A 17,225-nucleotide genomic window follows, 5' to 3' on the forward strand; every position below is an offset into this window, starting at 1 on the left:
CCCAAAAGTTAACAGTGGAGATAGGTGGACTGGTAGCTGACGGTCCAGCTTTCCAAACTGTGTTCAGAAGCGGCCTCGGGACCAAGAACAACCGTCTGTGTCACTTGTGACTCTGAACGCAAGGAAACGCGGCTGCTGGGCTCCCCTAGTGAACTCTATTCTTACACCTTTGTAGTTGTTACAGAAGGTGGGAGACAGCCACTACGAGTGCTCCTGGGGGCCCCCGGCCTCCCTTCACGCCCCGATTCTTGCCGAGCAGACATAAGGAATGTGCTTTTTTTGTCGGCTGCCTGGCAGTGTCCCTTTAAGGCAGATCAGAATAAAGCTCATTTTTAAATATATCTCAGAGATTCTGTGGTCTCTCTCACTTATTCTAACATTGTGATACTTGAAATTTTTAAGTCTCATTTTTCTCAAGCCTTGTTTGACTAAGTTGCCTCGGGTCTTAGAAAAGTTGAGAAGCACTCTGTTTTGTTTACCGTGTACATTACTCTTCAATGTGTTTTTTAATAGCAGCTCTCTCTGCTCCCTCTAATGGAACCAATCATTGGAGTGAACTTTGCGCACTTTCTTCCTTATGGCAGTGGCCAATTTAATAGTGGGAACCGACTTCTAGGAACTTTTGGCAGTGCTACCCTTGAAGGGGTTTCGGATTACTATTCTCAGTTGATCTACAAGGTATGTTTCCTCGCCAAGGTCTTACCTTGCTTCCTCTTTGGATACCATATCAGAATTGGTAGAGCTTGTCTTGTTTTCCGGCTAATCTTCGAGTTTCATTTCAACTTTGGTTCAGCTAAAAGGTTAAAATTTCACTGGATGAAGAGTCTCTAACATAAACATTTGCAATTTTACGTAGGTAAGAGTTCAAATAGTGAAGAAATCCATTGTGTGTTTCCACGGTAGAGAAAATATCTATTTTCCTATAACCTTTGTTAACTCTTAAGGTGAATCCAAATTCATAGTAAACAGAATAAAAAAATGCAGTTAGCAATTTTCCCTGAAAAATGGAAAAAAATCTAAAAATGTATTTTGTCTAATAATTGAGGTACTAATTACAAGTAGACATTAATTCTTACACTACTAAAATATCTAACTCAAATTTATCTTTTGGTATTAATTATTTTAGCAACATTTTTATAGCCTCAGTAGACATTCTTCACATCTGACTTGTGTAAAATGATCTTTTTGCAGAAATATTTGAGAGTATCATCATTTTTCTGGAGGGCTTCTCTTCTTACTTTAGTATTAAAGTGATTCTCTTGTGACACTCCGTTTATTATCATTGTTGGCCTTTCTCTTCAGTCAGAGCCTGTCCTCTTACAAATGCTTCTCTTCCAATGCAAGCTGTTCTCCAACACACCTTCATTACCTTCACGAAATCCCAGATCTTTGCGAGATTTGGAATTTCACCTTGCCCTTGATTTTCATAGTATTATTGGTAGATTCCAGCAATCCCTGAGAAGACTGATCAATCAATCAACAAATGACAAATTGATGACAAATGCAAAGCAGAGAGAAGTGTTTGGAGGGAGATCCATTTGTTAATGATTTAGACATTTTAGAGTTATTGTGACGACTTTTGCTTCTTATAGAGGTTTTGGACAGTCAAGATGCTAATATTGAGGCTATGAGTTGTAATTAGAGGATTAAGACCACAAATTCTCAAGTTTGTTTTTTTGGTTTTTTTTTTGGTTTTTTTAATAGAACTGGGGCGTATCTTAATGAAAATTGAATTAAAGGAATTTTTGAGAACTTTTTACAATTTATTGCTTGAATTTTAAAGCTGTCTTTCACTGGCTATAACAATGAAATTTAAAAAGGGATGTATAGAATAGAATAATGTAACTTTGCTTCTTAATTTCAAGGCTTGAGTACTCAAGCGGGGCAAAGTAAGCAAATAGATAATCTGTCCATACCGTCATGAGTATTTCTTCCACCACAAAACCTCCTGGCCTCGTACGTTTACTCTTTCTTCTTGCTGTGCGTTTAGGAATGAAGATCCATCTCGATAACATTTCTGTAGCCTTGCTTCCATGTGCTAAAAATTCACAGAACTAAGTTTTAGCAAGGTCGTGGCATATCTGCTCTGTAGCATATAATTTAAAATTTTTTGGTCTTCTGCAGCAGAATAATTTAAGTAATCCTCCAACACCCCCTGCCTCTCTTCCTCCTACACCACCTCCTATGGCTTGTCAGAAGATGGCAAATGGTTTTGCGACAACTGAAGAACTTGCTGGAAGAGCTGGCGTATTAATGAGCCACGAAGGTATGACGCTTGGTCTGCACGTTGTGCGCCTTTGAGGAGTGTGCCTTTGCCGGCCGTGTGTGGTGAAATGGCAGTCGAGTCGTCGTGTTCCACCCATGTATCCGTTTGAACTGAACGTGTTTTTCCTTATGTGTGTTCGCTTTTCCAGTTACCAAAAGTCTAGGACCGAAAGCATTTCAGCTGCCCTTCAGACCACAAGACGACTTGTTAGCCAGAGCTATCGCTCAGGGCCCGAAGACCGTCGATGTGCCAGCCTCACTGCCGACACCGCCTCATAACAATCAGGAAGAATTAAGGTAGAGTTCCTGTCTTCTCACATACTCTTTAGTTACTTCATTAAATTAAAAAAAAAAAAAAAAAAAAATATATATATATATATATATATACATATGTATGTATGTATGTATGTATATATCTTTTAGGCATCATGTCTGTAGGGATAGCGTGTGACAACATTTAAGGGGTAAAATTTGGTGAGAAATTTTCTCAAACATACTTTATGAAACGTTCTTACTATCGAATGTAATTAGTTTATGCATTGTTAAATTCCTAGATGGTGTAGGAAGTTCAACAAATAATCAAATAGACATTAAGGCAGTGGGAGTCTCCATGCAAAGTATTTCAGAGATCAGTGTCATTCACGGATGTTTGCGGCTGTCCAAAATAAAACAGCAGCAGTCACAGATATCAGAGACAGCTTTTGTGGAAGAGAAGTTAAGAACCGTCTTGTCTAGAGTTTTGTAACTTCTTTGTCTCAGTTCTTTGGACCCGAGATTCTGTCTGGGGAGAATCTGCTTCCCTTAGTAGTTAACCCAACAAGTTAAATCTAAAAAGGTTCTTATGTACTTTGTCAATGATTCTCCCTTCCTTCCAAAATCTGGTAACTACCCTCTGTTTGCTGAGACATCATTCAGACTAAGTCCCTGCTTTATTAGTGCTAAAACTATGGACCAAAGAGGAGTAATAAGTCTTCCGGATTTAGAATCCTGGTCTCCTCGTTTTCTTCTGCATCTTACTGCTAGAAATTGCCAGATTTCCAGGGAGCAGTTGTGGGAGGCAGCTTCATAGGTGTGTATGTTTGCTGCCCTCGGGTGAGGGATCTGCTCCACTCCTGGATTTTGCAGGGACTCCGTCTGGAAGCCTCTCTCAGGTTTCCTCACAGTGCTCCTGCACACATCCTCCCTCCGCACGACAGCATCTCTCCTGGGGGACCAGTGGGAGACCCCAGATTTGGGAGGTATCCTACAGCATTAGCTTGAGGCTGCACTTGCCCTCTGACCTCAGTTGCGCTGGTTCACCTCTAGCTTCCTGGGCTTGACCATTCTCTTCTTTTCACCATACTTGATCGGTTAAGAAAAGTAAAGGCTTATGACCACAGTGACCAAGTTTCCCCCATGTTCCCGCTCTGCACATCGGCACAGCGGGCTCTGCGGGTGTGCCTGTGGGGCGTGTGGCCTGGCTCTTTCCTTTCCCGCGGCAGACTGCTCCCACAGTCTCCGGGATCTGGAACTTGGCAGAGGTAGGAGTATCCGTCCTTTCTCTGCCACGTTGTAACCTGAACGTTAAATCTTTTGTTGGCGGGTCTTGAAATACAGATTCTGGAGCTTCAGTCAGACGAAACCTACCGTTAAAGTTGAATGTATTTCTTATATCTTTTTCCGGGAGATTTCTCGTTTGGCCCTGAACCTGTTCGTTGCCTTCTTACATTATTGCCTTTATCCGAAGGACTCTTACAGTCATGCTCACGGGTGGGGCTGGGTCGGTGCAGGAAGCCCCCACCTTCACCCCCCCGTGGTGGGTTTGCACATGTCGGTGTGTCGTGTTTGTCCTCCTCTCAGGATACAGGATCACGCTGGTGGTCGGGACACTCCTGACAGTTTCGTTCCGTCGTCCTCTCCCGAGAGTGTGGTTGGGATGGACGTGAGCAGATACCCAGATTTGTCGTCGGTCAAAGAGGAGCCTCCGGAGCCTGTGCCATCCCCCATCATCCCGATCCTTCCTAGCAGTACTGGCAAAGGTAGGGGAGTACTCAGCCACGTTGTTCCTCCTCCAGTGTGGCAGTTGACTGATGTCCACCTTTGGGTTCTCAAGAGCATTAACACTCAACCCACCTTTCTTTCCTTCCTCCCTCCCTCCCTTCTTTGCCTCTCTCCCCTTTTCCTCCTTCCTTCCCCACCCCCCCCTTTAAGGTTTGGAATCTAGAAGGAATGACATCAAGACTGAGCCTGGCACTTTATTTTTCACACCGCCTTTTGGTTCCTCTCCAAACGGTCCCAGATCGGGTCTTATATCTGTGGCAATCACTCTGCATCCTACAGCTGCTGAGGTGAGGAGGAAGCAACTTTTTCACGTTGGAAACTCTGTCCCTGTCTTTAAAGGTGTGTCAGGTGGCTGACAACAAGACGTGTGCAGCAGGGTGATGAGGACAGAAGCTCAGAGTTAGGTGTAGGGTCAGTAGTCACCGTAGCCGTCTAGGCTGCTTCCGAGCGCCACGGCGGGCTCGCCAGAGCCAGGGCAGAACGAAGCTCGCGTTCTCGTGTTTTTATTAAAGCGTGTACACTGGAGAGAGAAACCTTTTGATGAGCACACATATAAGATGAAGCAGCGAGAAGGCATTTTATCAACAACAGAGGTTTTGGCAGCTGCTGCTGTCGAATACTACTAAATTGCTGAGAATCTCTCTCTCTCTCTGTCTCTCAATTCTGTGAGGATGTTGGCAGCCACACTGAGCCCAGTGATAGGCCGTGTTGGCCACCGACAGAACCTGGCGCTGATGTGACAGCGCCCATCCCCGTGGGCTGTCGCAGAGCCGGGCGGAGACCACGCCCAGGAAGTTTCTGCCCAGCTGTGAGAACTGACAGGGTCTATCTAGCTCCCTCCTGGTGGTGGCGTCCGTTCCGCCTGTCACATAGGAAGGTAGCCGGAAGAGCTCGGTGTTCGTGCAAATACTTAACATTAGCTGGGATCCCCGTGTGAGGATTTCCCTTTGGACAAGCGTTCTTGGGATGCTGCTCCATTCAAATGGCTTCTTCCCCGAGACTCTTAAGCCTGCGTAGACGTGCTTGGGTTTGCTCGCACTTTACCACCGTACGCGTCCCGCGGCTGGCAGCCACGGGAGGATGCAGTTGGCTTCCGTGGCTCGCCGTTGCCCTCGGTGGGGGTGACGCAGCGTTCACGCCTCTGTTTCAGAACATTAGCAGCGTCGTGGCTGCGTTTTCCGACCTTCTCCACGTCCGAGTTCCTAACAGCTATGAGGTCAGTAATGGTCCAGATGTTCCATCCGTGGGTTTGGTCAGTAGCCACAGAGTAAACCCAGGCTTGGAGTGTCGACAGCATATATTTCTTCGTGGGCCTCCGCCAGGATCTGCAAACCCTCCCAGATCAGCCAGCTCTTACCGGCTGAAGCCGCCCAGCGTGCCGTTCCGTCCAGCGAGCGATGGTGAGCTGCTCTGCGTCCCGTTGACCTCGAATTCGCCCTTGAGTCCCGGGTTAAGCTGGTTCTCGTTAAAATCCCGCTTTAGTTTTTAACAACTGCCAGGTGGCATGTTGGTGTGTGGTCCTGGGTAAATTAACCGTCCGCGGGTGTTCTGTCGTCTGCGGCGTGCTGGCCTCAGCGCTCTGGGATGGACGTCCTGTCACGTCGTCCCCCAGGAGGTGCTGGCACGCCAGCTCCCCGAGCGCCCGCCGCACCGACCGCCGCTTCCCCTGTCGCACACGCGGCCGGCGTCGGCAGCCTGTCCCCTCTTCCTTCCGCCCCCCGTGAGGCCTCTTCCCGTGGCCGTGCTGGCACCTGCCGGCTCCTCAGACCTGCCCAGCTCCCCTGCGCTGTCCCCCTTGCCCCCGGTCCCTCGGAGTCTTGTCCGTCCCTGCCCCGCCCCCACAACCTGGCAGCTTCCGCGCAGGCCTCCTCTGGGAACCCCGAGGGTGGTCTGTGTGGGGTCTTTGAACTCCCGGCCTCCACCTGCTTCTCTCACACTCCCGTCCCCTGTTCTCCCTTTCTGCCTTCACACCCTGCATGAAGCTCTGCTCGAGCGTGCCCGGCCTGCATTCCCACATCTTTATCTGGGCCCTGGGACTCTGCTCACCCCTCTGCGACTTCCCACATCAAACTTAGCCGCCTACCTGTGCCTCTTCATCCTTCATAGAACATTTTTCGTCGTCTTAACCCTCAAGCAAAAGTAGTACCCACCTCCCCTACCCCCACCTCACGCGTAGGGTGGATATCAACCCAGCATGGTGCGTTGCTTTTCTCTCGTGCTCGCACGTTCGCGCGGTTCCCCAGCTGCTTGAGAGTACGTGTGGTCCTGTAATACGTGCCCTGTAACCGCGCGAAAAGGATGATAGACGGGAAGTTAAGTGAGCTGCGTTGTGGGTTGGAACAGTGCAGTTTTACACCTTGTACCACACCGTGTTATTGGTCACCTGCGATCGCCAATGAAAGACTCCTGCATTTAGGTCTTTCTGGATATAAGGATTCCGGTATCGCAGAAGGCGCGGCCCTCAGACCACAGTGGTGCTGTCACTGTAAAGTGGTTATTCTTGGAGGCGGTGTGAGGAAATCTTTCAGAGATCTGGCCTTCGTGAACAAGGTACTTCAGCATTCCTTCTGACCCCACCACTCGCTTCCACCGAAAGGGTCCCACACGCTGCTTTTTCGCTCCTGTGTCTGCACGAGTCCGCCTGTGGGGGGCTCCATGGGACCCACATTCTGGGAAGTAGCCTCAGCATGTGCCGTACATGCTTTAGGTTAAAACCAAATAGCTACCGTGGACTCTTCGGTTGGATACTATGAGAACAACCTATTTCTAAAAAGAGTGAATATGGATCATCCAGTTTATTTTCGTAAATTTATTTTCTCTTTGGCTAAATTTTTAGATGCCAGGTATTGGCGTGTGGTTCCTTTTTTTTTTTTTTACTTCTAGGACAGAGAGCTGTTTTCACTTTTAATGTAGTATAAAAACCAACAATGCACAGACCTTGTTTTTACGAAATTTTGATTTGTTGAGATCCTTACACATTTCTCTTTGCTTTTCAGGATTCCCGAGAAAGCTCCCACAGAGTCGAGAAGGACATTGTCTTCTGTAGTAATAACTGCTTCGTTCTTTATGCCTCATCCACACAAGCAAAAAACTCAGAAAGCAAGGTAAAATTAGGCTGGTGTCTGTTAGTGAACAAGGTATAGCGAGTGACTTCCGTGCTTTTGGGTTACGTTAGTGAATAGAACAGGTTCATAGCTCTCTGCGTGCAGGAAATCGAGGGAGATGTACTGTGGGTGGAGGCAGGGAGGCCTGTGCTGTTTCAGAGAAATCCCGCTTCCACGATGAGGGGAGTAGGCTTGAATTCTATCTTGAAAGTTCACAGTTGACTAAAACACTCATAGTAATACAGCCTTTAGTTTTACTTATTTAATTAAAAATATCTTAATTGAATTACAATAATTCAACTCGTATTGTACAATATTGTACAATAATTACAACTCGTATTGATCTTACCCTGACGGGAAAACCTGTTCATAAACACAATTTAAGTCTCCTCGTGTATTTTGGGGAGAAAGCATTGTGTTCACGTCGTGGTGGAAATGGTCTCCTTTACTTGCCTCTGTGTGACTGAAGTGTATCTGAGTGTATGGCTGATGCGGGGAACCGTCCTCAACCGTTCATGCTGAAGGAAGCCTTCCCGTGAGGTGGTGCTGACAGCCCTTCCTGCAGATCACTGTTCTGTCTTTGCTGGAAGAAGGTTCTGGAGACTCTTATTTTTGTAACAGGCAGTAGTCTCCAGTATAATGAAATCAAGCTATATGTCAAATAGGTTTAGACTTGAAATTGAAATACGTCAACCTCTATAAGAAGAGGAGTTGGTTTTTTACCAGATAATTTTTTAATTTGGTGCGCTGTTCCTGCCTGCTTCTGGAGTTATGGGAGGTGTGTCTCTTCAGATACCTGGCTGGGGGCGGGGGGGTGGGGTGAGAAGAGGGGAGCCCCGTGGGTTGGGGGTGAGACCGTGTCCCCGGGGAAAAAGTCCTGGGGCGTCTCTCTGAGCTCACCTCTTCAGGCAGCGGGGTCGGAACCAGGCAGCCGTGGAGAAGAGTGACGTGTGATGTGAGGGCAGGGACTGCTGCCCCTTCATTCACATCTGTGCCGATTAGTTCAACCTAAGGTTAGCAGTCAGGAAGTTCAGAGAGTGCGGAGAAGCTCAGAGAAGGTCACGTTCCCAGGTTCTTGTTTGGTTTAACAAAAGACACTGCTCCATTGTACGAATTAGCCTAGCCCCTCTTCAGCGTGGAATTTTCTGGGTCTCTCCTGGGTAGACAGGAGTGTCCGGGAAGGTGTAGGAGCAGAATGTTCTCCAGAGATAACGGCTTTGTCCAGCAGGCCAGGGGAGGGACCCCCAGCACTGTCCTGCCCTCATCAACGCCCTCGGGGTTGGGCGGCCGCTTCTGCTGTGCGCGAACCCCTCACACTCGCTTAGGGAGCCTTTCCCTGCCCCCCCCCCCCCCCCCCCCCCCGCCCCGGGCCCAGGCCCCGTGAAAGGCTTCTTGCTCTAGAGCTGCTCTTGTTTCCTGCGCAGGAATCCGCCCCTCCGTTGCCACAGTCGCCTGCAAGAGAGACGCCTTCCAGAGCGTTTCACCAGTACAGTAACAACATCTCCGCCTTGGACGTGCACTGCCTCCCGCAGCTCCAGGAAGAAGCTTCTCCCCCCGCGTCACCCCCCATCACTTTCCCTCCGGCGTTCGAAGCAGCCAAAGTAGAGGCCAAGCCAGACGAGCTTAAGGTGACAGTCAAGTTAAAGCCCCGGCTGAGGACCGTCCACGGTGGGTTTGAAGATTGTAGGCCGATTAATAAAAAGTGGAGAGGGATGAAATGGAAGAAGTGGAGCATCCACATCGTAATCCCCAAGGGGACATTCAAACCCCCTTGTGAGGATGAGATCGACGAGTTTTTGAAGAAGCTGGGCACGTCCCTTAAGCCTGACCCTGTGCCCAGAGACTATCGGAAGTGTTGCTTTTGCCACGAAGAGGGTGATGGGCTGACCGACGGACCGGCAAGACTGCTCAACCTCGACTTGGACGTGTGGGTCCACCTGAACTGTGCGCTGTGGTCCACGGAGGTCTATGAGACCCAGGCCGGGGCCTTGATAAACGTGGAGCTGGCGCTGAGGAGGGGCCTGCAGATGAAGTGCGTCTTCTGCCATAAAATGGGCGCCACCAGCGGATGCCACAGATTTCGGTGCGCCAACATTTACCACTTCACTTGCGCCATTAAAGCGCAATGCATGTTTTTTAAGGATAAGACGATGCTGTGTCCCGTGCACAAACCAAAGGGAATTCACGAGCAGGAGCTGAGTTACTTCGCGGTCTTCAGACGGGTCTACGTTCAACGCGACGAGGTGCGACAGATCGCTAGCATCGTGCAGCGCGGAGAGCGGGACCACACGTTCCGCGTCGGAAGCCTCATCTTCCACACGATCGGCCAGCTGCTCCCACAGCAGATGCAGGCGTTCCACTCCCCCAAGGCGCTCTTCCCCGTGGGCTACGAGGCCAGCCGCTTGTACTGGAGCACCCGCTACGCCAACAGGCGCTGCCGCTACCTGTGCTCCATCGAGGAGAAGGAGGGGCGCCCGGTGTTTGTCATCCGAATCGTGGAGCAAGGCCACGAAGACCTGGTCCTGAGCGACTCCTCCCCTAAAGGTAACGTCGCGCTCGTGTGCCCCGCAGAGACGGGTCGCGCCCGGGTTCCCGTGTGCTGTCTCGTGCTTGCCTCAGACCTTCTCAGCACAGATGTGGGGTTTTCACGGACACGTGCAAATCTTCGCTTCTTGGGGGTATTGCACCTGCTGTCCTCGCCGCGCCACTTTCCCGGCGCTTGCCGGACCTGCTCAAAATCAGAGTATGTGTTTGAACACACAGTCAGTTGATAAACCGGTGATTGGTACGTGGAGATTGCCTGTTGTTTGCACTGGGCCTTCCGGGTCAGAGGGCGGGAGCCATATTCAAAGCATCTTCTATACGTTGCCGTGTATGAGTAGCGTCAGACGTTAAACATATTAGCAGCGAGTAATTAGATGCTTAATTTTGACCATGGCATGAAACCTAAGCAGTCATTTTATTGATGCAGAAAGTACTGGGAATTGCTTTTTTTTTCCCCAGCGATTTTTATAAAAATGTATGAAAATGCCCTGAAGATAATTCTAGTGGAAATACCAATTTCCTATTCTAATTTAAATCCGAGAAAAAAGAAATGTATTTCTATACACTGCTAATTGGACTAATCGTTTAAAAATTTAAAGTCATGTGCCTAGTATGAAGATGAATGAACTTCTTGCATGAATTTGTTACATTAAACTTTCTTTCCACTTCCACTGTTTAACTTCCTAAATGTGACACATTCTTCCCCTCAAAATTTCCTAAAGTCTTTGACATAAACTGCCCCCTGACCAGCGGATAGTACCAGGTTCGTCGGGTCACTGCCTCCAAGGCCTTACGTGGAAACTGGGACATCTTGGAGGCTCAGTCTTCATTTTGCTCCGGTTTTCGACTTTATCCCGTTTTCCTCTCTGTTGAGCGGAGAGCAAGTTTGTTGTAAACTGTTTTGTTTTTGTTTGTTTTGGCCACATGTAGGTGTTTGGGATAAAATTTTGGAGCCCGTGGCGTGTGTGAGAAAACAGTCTGAAATGCTCCAGCTCTTTCCAGCATATTTAAAGGGAGAAGACCTGTTTGGCCTAACGGTGTCCGCGGTGGTGCGGATCGCGGAGTCCGTGAGTATCTCGGGCGAGATGGGGCGTCAGATCACCTTCCTGGTTGCGCGTGGTGTTCCTTGGGGGGGACCGTTTTAACACGAGCCGTCACAGTCCTGATACTTTGAGGTCGTGCTCTGCCTGTGCATTCACTCCCGCCTCTATTCGTGTCTCTTGAGGCACCCACGACACATCGGAAAACCTCAGTGAGTGTTCGTGGTCACTCCGCGAGGTGGCTCACAAGTTTCAGGGTCTCTTCAAGGGCACGGGCAAGGCAGGGGCAAGGACGGAGCGTTGTTTTGTATTCAGGCAGTGCTGGGTGGGGGAGGGGACCCTCGTCCCCTCTGCTTCCTCGCGTTTCCCTGCACTTAACAATGTTGGTGTGTCCAGTCCCCGACACCGGGGTGCTGGTGGCCACGTTCCTGCCCCGTGCCAGGGCCAGTCACCAGAGGGCAGTTGGATTGCAGGAGCACCAGGCCGTCTCTGACATGTCTTTGCAATCTTTTAGGATTATAAGCCTGTTTGCCAGTGAGTCTACCCAATGCTTTTGGGAAACTGCATGATTATAAGGCAGTATTTTGAATAAGAAAAAATCATCGATGTTCTTGGGTTTTATTTTGGTTGCAGTTTTGGTTTTTTGGAGAAGCAGAGGACACCCCAAAAGCCGCTGAGTTACATGCCCGCTTTCTTCAGTAGAAGCAAGGGCTCTAAACGATACATGGGTTTCAGGTCTGTAGAGAAGTATGTTCACAAGTAATAAATTCTAGAAAAGACTTTTACCATAAAATTGTTTTACAAGTAAATTTCTTAGGGTACCACCTACACTCTCAGGGAATTGAGTGTGATAACTCGTGGAAGAAATCAAGAAAGTAGACCTTACAAAATGTTGTTTAACTGTATTTACTTTTAAAACTCCAAACGAAGATCTAAAAGTTGAAAGAACGAAGTTGTGAAGTAGTCCGCTCCCCACGCGTGGGCCGGAATAGTCAGATCCAGAAACCGGGCACGTGTGTTGGCTGGCGTGTGGTTGTTCCGTGGGTTAATACTTGTCTTCAGGGAGCGTTCGCCAGGGTTTACTAAGGTCTGAAATGTGTGTGTTAACAACGAAACACACCCAAGTGCAGGCTGCTGTGTTAACACCAGCTAGAGGACCGTTTTGTGAACCGGGAGTATGTCGACCAGTTATTTCCGCAGAAGTTCAAGCTGAGCCGTCCTTTGGCCAGCTCGCCGTGGCCTGCGGTCTCGATCAGTAAACGAACCCTCCGTCTGTTCTGCTCCTTTTCAGCTGCCTGGGGTTGAGGCGTGTGAAAACTACACCTTCCGCTACGGCCGCAACCCTCTCATGGAGCTTCCTCTTGCCGTTAACCCCACAGGCTGCGCCCGATCGGAACCTAAAATGAGTGCCCATGTCAAGAGGTTTGTGTTAAGGTATTTTCTTTTAACTTCACATAGTACAGCCCAGGGTTTCTAGGCGCATTAGTGGTTTCTGTGCTTGACTTGTCTGCTGCTTACAAACCCTGCTGTCTCTGGCTGTGTCTGTGCCGACCGCATCAGAGAACCCGCCGTGTGGCTCTGCTAGGCGGCTTTCCATGTGCGTTCTCGTCAGTAAGAACTTGAACCGACGGGCTTGGCGTCATTCGGAGATGTCTTCAGTTCTCCTTTTATTTCTTCCTGCTGACGTGCCGCTGCGTGCAGACCTCACACCCTGAACAGCACCAGCACCTCCAAGTCCTTTCAGAGCACGGTCACCGGCGAGCTGAACGCGCCCTACAGTAAGCAGTTTGTGCACTCTAAGTCCTCGCAGTACCGGAAGATGAAGACCGAGTGGAAGTCCAACGTGTACCTGGCCCGGTCCCGCATCCAGGTGAGGGCGTAGTGTGCCGTCGGGGCGGGAGGGAGGGAGGACGCGGGTCCCGCGGCTGTGGGAGTGGAACCGCATCGCCACCACCTCGTCAGATCTCGTCGGTCGGTAACACGGGGGACTCCGTGTGTCTCCTGGAGCACGATGCCCTCCCCGCCCCCGCCCCCCGAAAGGAAGGGCCCCTGGGATCCTCGCCTGTGCGTCTCCATGAAAGCTCGTGGGAGGCAGGAGGCAGGTGGCGCTGTGCTTTGCACGTACGGATTCGTGGAGAGTTCACCAGGGCTACTGGGTACTCAGGAGAGATACAGAGGAGTGTTTTCAAAAGGTGCTCCAGGTCGGGGACTTCTCTTTCGGAAGCCTCTTGGCAGGAAAGCCCCCGCGTGTGCTGGTGCGTACATTGTCGCATCCCCTCCAGAGAGAGCCGTCTGTAGGCCGAGCGTGTGAGTTGACATCTCTGGCCCATCCTTCCTGAGCTGCCTGCTTGGTGTCTCCCTCCCGAAGTCCCCGGATGGGATTCCGAAGCTCCCGTTGCCCTAGAGCCGATCATGCGCACGCCGTCCTCGTGCGCGCGGCTCGTGCGCCTTGGCCGCGGTAGGCCCGGGTCCAGAGCGTCGTCCGCTTTCGTTGCCTGTCCCCCCAGAAGAGCTCCCTCAGGTCCACTCTCTGGCTGTCACCCTGCTGTCACCTGCCACCCCGTCCCACCCACACCCAGCGTGAGCTCCTCAAAATAGAAATCTGACCTGTATTGCGCCATGTAGACTCAGTGGGGTTCTTGTTCCTTTGTTGGAACCTTTTTCCTCCTCTCGGGAAGATTTTAGGATCTTGTTGTTGTTCTTGGTATTTGGACATTTTACAAAAAATGTGGTTAGGTTTGGGTCATTTTTTTAAAACATTATTGCTGTTTTTCTTACCAGACCCTTTTTGACCTGGAACGTGTGGCCTTCAGTCTGGAATTGTTTCTTCATTAATTCTTTCGCAAGTTCCTGTGTTTCTTTCTGTTTGAACCTGTAGACGAGTACTGGACCCACGAGATCCAAGATCTCACAGTGGGGACCCCAGACTAGCAGCGTCACCTGAGACCTCCGAGACCTGACAGTCTGGCACCCGAGGTGGGGCCCCGGCTGATCAGTGCAAGCAAAGGCAGTCGAGGACTTCTGTCTCCACCAACCCTCCTCCTGCCCGCTCCGGTTTTGGTTCCCTTGTCCTTGTTCTGTGACTTCCACTTTATCCACTGATCTTTCCTTTGTGTTGAAATTTTGTGCCGGAGAGCTCTTTCTGCTCTTGATGTTTCTATTCGATACTTGGTTTTCAAATTACAGGTACGCCATCTTTCCTTCCTGCTGTTGCCTCAAGAGCAGAGCGCCTCTAATTCCTGGGGAACCCAGTGGTCCACTCCCGGCGGTGTGTCCTTTCCATTTGAAACGTTCCCCAGGAGCCCACCCACTCTTACCATTCCTCATGGTCGGTCTTACCCCCTCACTGTCGTTTCAGTGATTTCTTACCCCGGTGTTGAGTCTGCACCACGTACTGTCCTAAGAGTGCAGAAACATCCGGGCACAGATGTGCCAGTGGGGTCATTCAGCTACGCTTTCTGCAGCATCGTTGATGCGCCAGTCCTCCGAGGAACTTCTAGGGTGGCTGAGGGAGTGGTGTTTCATTCTAATGGCTGTGAGGTTCCATGATGCCCTTGAGCTGTAACTAATTCAACCGTCCCACAGCCGATAAACGTTTGCTTTGCTTATGGTTTTCCCCAAAACAGCAGTGCCACCAATCTCTCGTACCGAATACCCCCACATATCGATAGATTCACTTCTTTGGAGAATATTCCCAAAAGTGAGAGGACTGTGTAAAAGCATACGTATTTTTCGTCTTAGGTTTTCTGAAAAGGCTGCAAATGCACAGTTCTTCCAGTGCCCGGAAGACGGTCTCTCTTCTTCTCTTCCCGCCTGTAGTACCACTGTCTTCTTACATTTCTGCCAGCCTGATACCCCTTCCTTAGCTGCAGTTTCCAGCTGATGAATGAGCAAGCAGCTTTTCACGTTCGCCATTTGGATTTGCTCTTTTATAAATTACGTACCCCTGCGTTTCCCGGTCCTTAAGAACTTGTGCTAACAGAGGAATTGCCCTATAAAACATCCTTTGCCTATTAGACAATGTGGTTTCTTTTTTCTTTAGAAACGTTTTAATTTTGAGGGGCAACTGGGTGGCTCAGTCAGTTGAGTGTCTGACTCTTGATTTCAGCTCAGGTCGTGATCTCACGGTTCATAAGTTTGAGCCCTGTGTTGGGCTCTGTGTTGACAGCATGCAGCCTGCTTGGGTTCTCTGTCTCTCTCTCTCTCTCTCTCTCTCTCTCTCTCTCCCCATCTCTCTCTCTGCCCCCCTCCCTCCCCCGCCCTCCCCACTTGCTCTCTGTCTCTCAAAATAAAGGTAAAGTTTAAAAAAGGTTGTAATTTTCACATAGTCAAATGTATATCCTTTTCTATAGCTTCTAGTCTTGGTGAAGACAGTGGACTGTGTTGTATATGTGGCTCTTAGGTGTCTGTAGTTCAGAGGTTTTTTACGTTTAAGACAATTTTATTTTCTTCCGTTGAATAACGAGTTGAAGCACTGTTTGGTAAGTAATCCTCCCACATTACTCTGATCATCATACCACCATACTGCTGACAACTGTCACGCATTCAGTTTTCACATATGCACGGACCTACTGGGGACCCTCCCAGTTAGCACATGCTCTTTCCCTACTCTGTTACTGCTGTCTTCCGGCCAGTTTGAGCAGAGAAGGCAGACTCACATCGGGACAGGAAAATGTCAAATGTCCATAGAAATTGTCTGTATTTCTTTCAGTGTGTTATTTTTCCAGAATTTGTAATGCTGAAACCCTAAAACTGTGCATAATGGAATGTGATTTATTAGGCCCCTGGCATAGACACTCTGAACTGCCAAACGAGAGACCTGTTTCAGTGTTTTTAGCCAGTTCAGACTCCTGTACATTTCTCAGGACTCAAAACTTGAGGGGAGAAGATTCCCTTTTGGAAGAACTTTGTCTTTCCAACTTTCGTCCTTTTCCTGCTTCCCCTTCTGCCCTGGCTCCCAGGAACTCCTCGCCAGATCTGAAACCTGACTGCAGTATTAATAACCCCTGTGGTTAGTCCTGTTTCTGATTTGTTAAGTTTACTGTCCTGCCGTGCCCTTTTGGAAATGGCAACGGGAGAAAACGAATTCCAGAAGCCGTTCGCGTGTTTAGTTGGTGGGATCTCAGCACGAATTACACGCAAGATAAGACGTCGGGCAGACTGTGGGCAGCCAGCAGTGCTAGTCTGTAAATATGTCTTAAGAATTTCGTGTGACGGGGTGCCTGGGTGGCTCAGTCAGTCAAGTGTCCAACTTTGGCCCGGGTCACGATCTCACCGCTGGTGAGTTCCGGCTCTGTGCTGACAGCTCGGAGCCTGGAGCCTGCTTCGGATTCTGGGTCTCCCTCTCTCTGTCTGCCCCTTCCCCCGCTCACACTCTTGTCTCTCTCTCTCTCTCAAAAACTAAAAATAAAACATTAAAAAAAAAGAATTTCGTGTGAGGACACGAGACTGAGACAGGTAGTTGTGGCATTAAGTGGCAAGATTGTTTCGTATGGAAGTATGTGTATTCACTAGAAAAGAGTGCTTGAGTTCAGGCGAAGTCTTTAGCACTGCGCTTAGGACGTGGTCTTTGTAGGAAAGGAAATGATCTGTTTGTTGTCCAGGAAGTTGAAGTGGTAACTGAGGTACGTGTACATACCTTTTCTTTTCCTTTTCTGCCTTTTGCAGGGGCTGGGCCTGTATGCTGCTAGAGACATCGAGAAGCACACCATGGTCATCGAGTACATCGGGACTATCATTCGAAATGAAGTTGCCAACAGAAAGGAGAAGCTGTACGAGTCTCAGGTAAGTGACATCCTCTTCCCTGTCCCTGTGCTAAAAGCTGGAGACGGGGCCTAATCTGTCCTGCTCCGTTCACTTTGGACCACAAGGCACATCTGGACGTTCTTGTGTTTGGCTTGTTTTTTTTCTGTCAGTCTTCCCTTACTCAGTTGGTGGTACTGTTTGCGTAGATAGACCTGTAGGTTAGTGAACCTGGTGTTGCCTCACGATCGTTGACGCACATTCACAGCACGTAAACAAATGTCAGCTGACCGGCCGTGTGTACGCACAGTGAGTGCGATCGGCCGCGCTTCTCTTCCCCCCGACTCCGTCTCCCTGCTGTGAACGTGCACTCGGAGAAGTTTCTGACTTTTCTCTTGCAGAACCGCGGCGTGTACATGTTCCGCATGGATAGTGACCACGTGATCGACGCGACGCTCACCGGAGGGCCTGCCAGGTGAGGCGAGGAGTC

The 17,225-nt window shown here is 49.4% G+C and overlaps 1 protein-coding gene across 18 annotated transcripts in view; it reads left to right on the forward strand.

The window, feature by feature from the left end:
- The window catches only part of KMT2C (lysine methyltransferase 2C), a 285,986-nt gene that overhangs the window by 264,801 nt on the left and 3,960 nt on the right, over positions 1–17,225 (forward strand). For 9 of the 18 annotated variants that reach the window (XM_058723731.1, XM_058723732.1, XM_058723715.1 and 6 more), the window contains 14 exons: positions 514–678; positions 2,125–2,266; positions 2,415–2,562; positions 4,105–4,283; positions 4,456–4,592; positions 5,456–5,705; positions 6,722–6,855; positions 7,302–7,409; positions 8,834–9,953; positions 10,884–11,020; positions 12,285–12,427; positions 12,695–12,863; positions 16,661–16,777; positions 17,137–17,210. In XM_058723731.1, the coding sequence (XP_058579714.1) occupies positions 514–678; positions 2,125–2,266; positions 2,415–2,562; positions 4,105–4,283; positions 4,456–4,592; positions 5,456–5,705; positions 6,722–6,855; positions 7,302–7,409; positions 8,834–9,953; positions 10,884–11,020; positions 12,285–12,427; positions 12,695–12,863; positions 16,661–16,777; positions 17,137–17,210 (3,023 nt within the window). The remainder of the gene's footprint in view (positions 1–513; positions 679–2,124; positions 2,267–2,414; positions 2,563–4,104; positions 4,284–4,455; positions 4,593–5,455; positions 5,706–6,721; positions 6,856–7,301; positions 7,410–8,833; positions 9,954–10,883; positions 11,021–12,284; positions 12,428–12,694; positions 12,864–16,660; positions 16,778–17,136; positions 17,211–17,225) is intronic. The other 9 variants (XM_058723734.1, XM_058723726.1, XM_058723729.1 and 6 more) reach the window with 7 other exon arrangements.

The sequence above is a fragment of the Neofelis nebulosa genome, chromosome 4, assembly GCF_028018385.1.
Source record: "Neofelis nebulosa isolate mNeoNeb1 chromosome 4, mNeoNeb1.pri, whole genome shotgun sequence".
NCBI classification, from domain to species: Eukaryota; Metazoa; Chordata; class Mammalia; order Carnivora; family Felidae; genus Neofelis; species Neofelis nebulosa.